General features: G+C 38.8%; 1 protein-coding gene across 1 annotated transcript; it reads left to right on the top strand.

Moving 5' to 3' along the window:
* Nucleotides 1-1468: 1468 nt before the first annotated feature.
* On the top strand, nt 1469-1831 carry LOC114715041 (uncharacterized). Its single transcript, XM_028899846.1, has one exon. It carries the CDS (start codon nt 1469-1471, stop codon nt 1829-1831), a length of 363 nt encoding a protein of 120 aa, XP_028755679.1.
* Nucleotides 1832-2984: the final 1153 nt, after the last annotated feature.

Genomic DNA, 2984 nt, shown 5'->3' with positions numbered 1-2984 from the left:
TCATTTATTTTTCGCTGATGATTTGTTGATTTTTACAGAAGCTACCCTCGAATAGGTGGAGGTTATCAAGAGTTGCCTAAATATCTTCTGTGAAGCTTCTGGGCAGAAAGTCAACCAAGGGAAAACCAAAGTGTTCTTCTCTAAAAATATAAACCATAATAGAAAAGCGTAACTTAGCGAAGCACTTGGTTTCTCTTGCACTGCTGACCTTGGGAAATATTTGGGAGTTCCCTTACAGCATGGAAGAGTCTCAAATATGACCTACCAATATATCATGGATAAAGTTAAAAGATGCCTAAGCAGTTGGAAAATAAACAGCTTATCTTTGGCTGGCCGAGGCACCCTTGTTCATTCAGTGATTAATGCTATACCATCCTACGCTATGCAGACTGCTTATATTCCAGACAATACTTGCAGTCAGATTGAAATAAAGGCACAAGATTTCCTTTGGGGTTCATCTGAGGATAAAAGGAAGACGCAACTTATCTCTTGGGATGGAGTCTGCAAAGGGAAACAGCATGGGGGATTGGGCATGAAGCACATCAAGCAACAAAATCGAGCATTTATGATGAAACTTGGATGGGGCTTAGTTACAAAACGTGACTCGCTTTGGGTCAAGGCAGTTAGGAGCAAATATGGATGTGAGGACGACCTCATTCCTACTATTAACAAGCAAAGAGCAGGCTCCAATATATGGCAGGGAATCAAGAATAATTGGGATCATGTTGAATCTGGCTTACAGAAGGTATCTGATCTTTTTGGAAACATGAAGGCTCATTGGAAGTGGAATAAGACGGGGTACTTTACAGTTAAATCAGCTTATGAATCCCTCGACCCCCCAAATAATTCGGATCATAGGAACTAGAAGAGCATCTGGAAGATGAAAATACCTCAAAGATGCAAAACCTTCGCCTGGCTACTCTACCACGAGCGACTAGTTACGAATAAACGCAAATATCAGGTAGGCTTGCACCAAAATGGTCTTTGTGATCGTTGCCATTAGGAAATAGAAGACGAGCCCCACACCCTTCGGGATTGTGCTGATATTAAAGCACTCTGGATTTCGATCATCAAGTAGGAACTTCGGCATGGGTTTTTCTCTTGCAAGCTTCAAGAATGGATTCGCTTGAATATGAGAGGAAACGTTGGGAAGATGGAGACTGAATGGAAAAGCTACTTCGCCATCATTACTTGGCTCATATGGAAAGCTAGGAATGATTTTACTCACTCCAACATAGTCACCGATTTGAACACGATGACAGCAAGAACTCTTGTGATATTGAACTGCATGCGCACTACAATAACGAAACTTAAGGGCATTAATGTCAGCTCCCCCTAATGCTTGGTGACTCAACAAAATGAAGTAGACACAAGAGGCAGACTAGTGCTGGAGGTTGATGGTGCTTACTCAGCTTACCAGGGACGCTTAGCGTGTGGAGGAATCCTAAAATACCAGGACCACAATCTTATGGAAGGCTTCATGTGCAACCTGGACCACAGTGATCACTTGACGGCAGAACTCTGGGGCTGTTTAATCGGATTGAAACGGGCCTGGGATCTTGGAGAGAGGGACATCATTCTAAGAAGCGACTCTTCGGAGGCTCTGAAGCTCATTACGGGAGATGACAACATGCTACATGACGACAGGGGAGTGATACAAGAAATCCAGACAATGATTGCATGGGACTGGCAAGTCGAATGCCAAGTTATTAGTAGAGACACAAATCAAATGGTAGACAAGCTTGCTAAGGAAGCGCTGAATGAAACGAGAGGCTTGCAAATTCTAAGTCCTGGTGCTGTGAAGATAAGGACGCTTCAGGCTGGTCCTTAGTTTTTTTTAATGTTCTTTTGGTTCTTGTTTATCAAAAAAAATTCCATCACTAAGCCGCTGTTTTTCTTATAATGGTATTCATGCCGGTGACTCGAGTTTGATTCCTAGCAGCGATACCATTTGATTAACCCTAGTTGTAGATGCTATCAAAAATTACTAAATTTCAAGATATAGTATAATGTTGCAATCTAGGTCAATCATTTATTCTCTAGGTTCTTAAAATTTTTAATTAGTAAAGATAATGAGCAATTAGCTAGACAAAAAAAAGTCATTAATTGAAGTTAATTACTAACCTTCTATAACTCTTCTATTAAATTTGAAGTATTTATTTTCTTTTTAATTAAATGAATAAAATCTGCAATTAAGGAAAACAAGGCCAGAAAATGATAGTAATAATCAAATGGAGTAGCTTTCCCTAGAAGTTCACCTAACCATCATCAACTTCCAATCTAGATCATTCAAAACTAAAGTAGTGTTGAAGATTCAATGTAGAAAATGATCTAAAGTTAATCAAAAAACACTAAATTACCATGTATGTTTCAAATTTATAACAAAATCCAAATCAACCGAATTGAATTATATCATAAAGTCATTAAAATTGTACATGAATACCACACAATTAAGAATTCAATATAGCTTAATAGTCTAAAAAGAAACAGGACAAAGTACACTCTATTCTCAAATCCTTAATTGAACTTGTCTATTGACAAAGCAAATAAGGAACTAGAAGAAGTAGAACAATAATGAACAAATACTCCTTTAACTAAGATTCAAGTATCGACTTCACTGCTAGGAAAAAGAGAGCACTTAGCCAAGCATGCTTGACACTTCACTGAGCTTCTGGTGTGGTTATGGCATAGCTCTGTCTTCACATGGAAAATGGAGGTTGAGAGAAAAATGGAAGTCTAGAAAGTGGAGAGAAAAGTCTTTTACTTGCCATTGGAATTCCTCTTCTATCTTCTTCCTTTCTAAGTTTTCAGGTGACATGGAGCTCCCTGCAACTTGCCCAAGGTTGACTTGGTCTAAGTCTATTAGAGGAAGTTTCCATTTTTAGTTTGCTGCCTAACTGTTAATTTTTCAGCTTTGGAGATTCCAGCAAGTCAATTGTATTGTAATTCCTCTAGGGATGGAGTTGGTTTTCCAACAGCAAAAG

Source organism: Neltuma alba, unplaced genomic scaffold (assembly GCF_004799145.2).
Source record: "Neltuma alba isolate B1F8T4 unplaced genomic scaffold, ASM479914v2 tig00011573_pilon, whole genome shotgun sequence".
Taxonomy (NCBI): Eukaryota; Viridiplantae; Streptophyta; class Magnoliopsida; order Fabales; family Fabaceae; genus Neltuma; species Neltuma alba.
The sequence above is the reverse complement of the archived record's forward strand: the minus strand, read 5'-3'. Positions and strand labels throughout refer to the sequence as shown.

Bases quoted from the DNA above. Each gene is read 5' to 3' on its own strand.
- LOC114715041 (XM_028899846.1), top strand. From the start codon at position 1,469: ATGGAAGGCTTCATGTGCAACCTGGACCACAGTGATCACTTGACGGCA.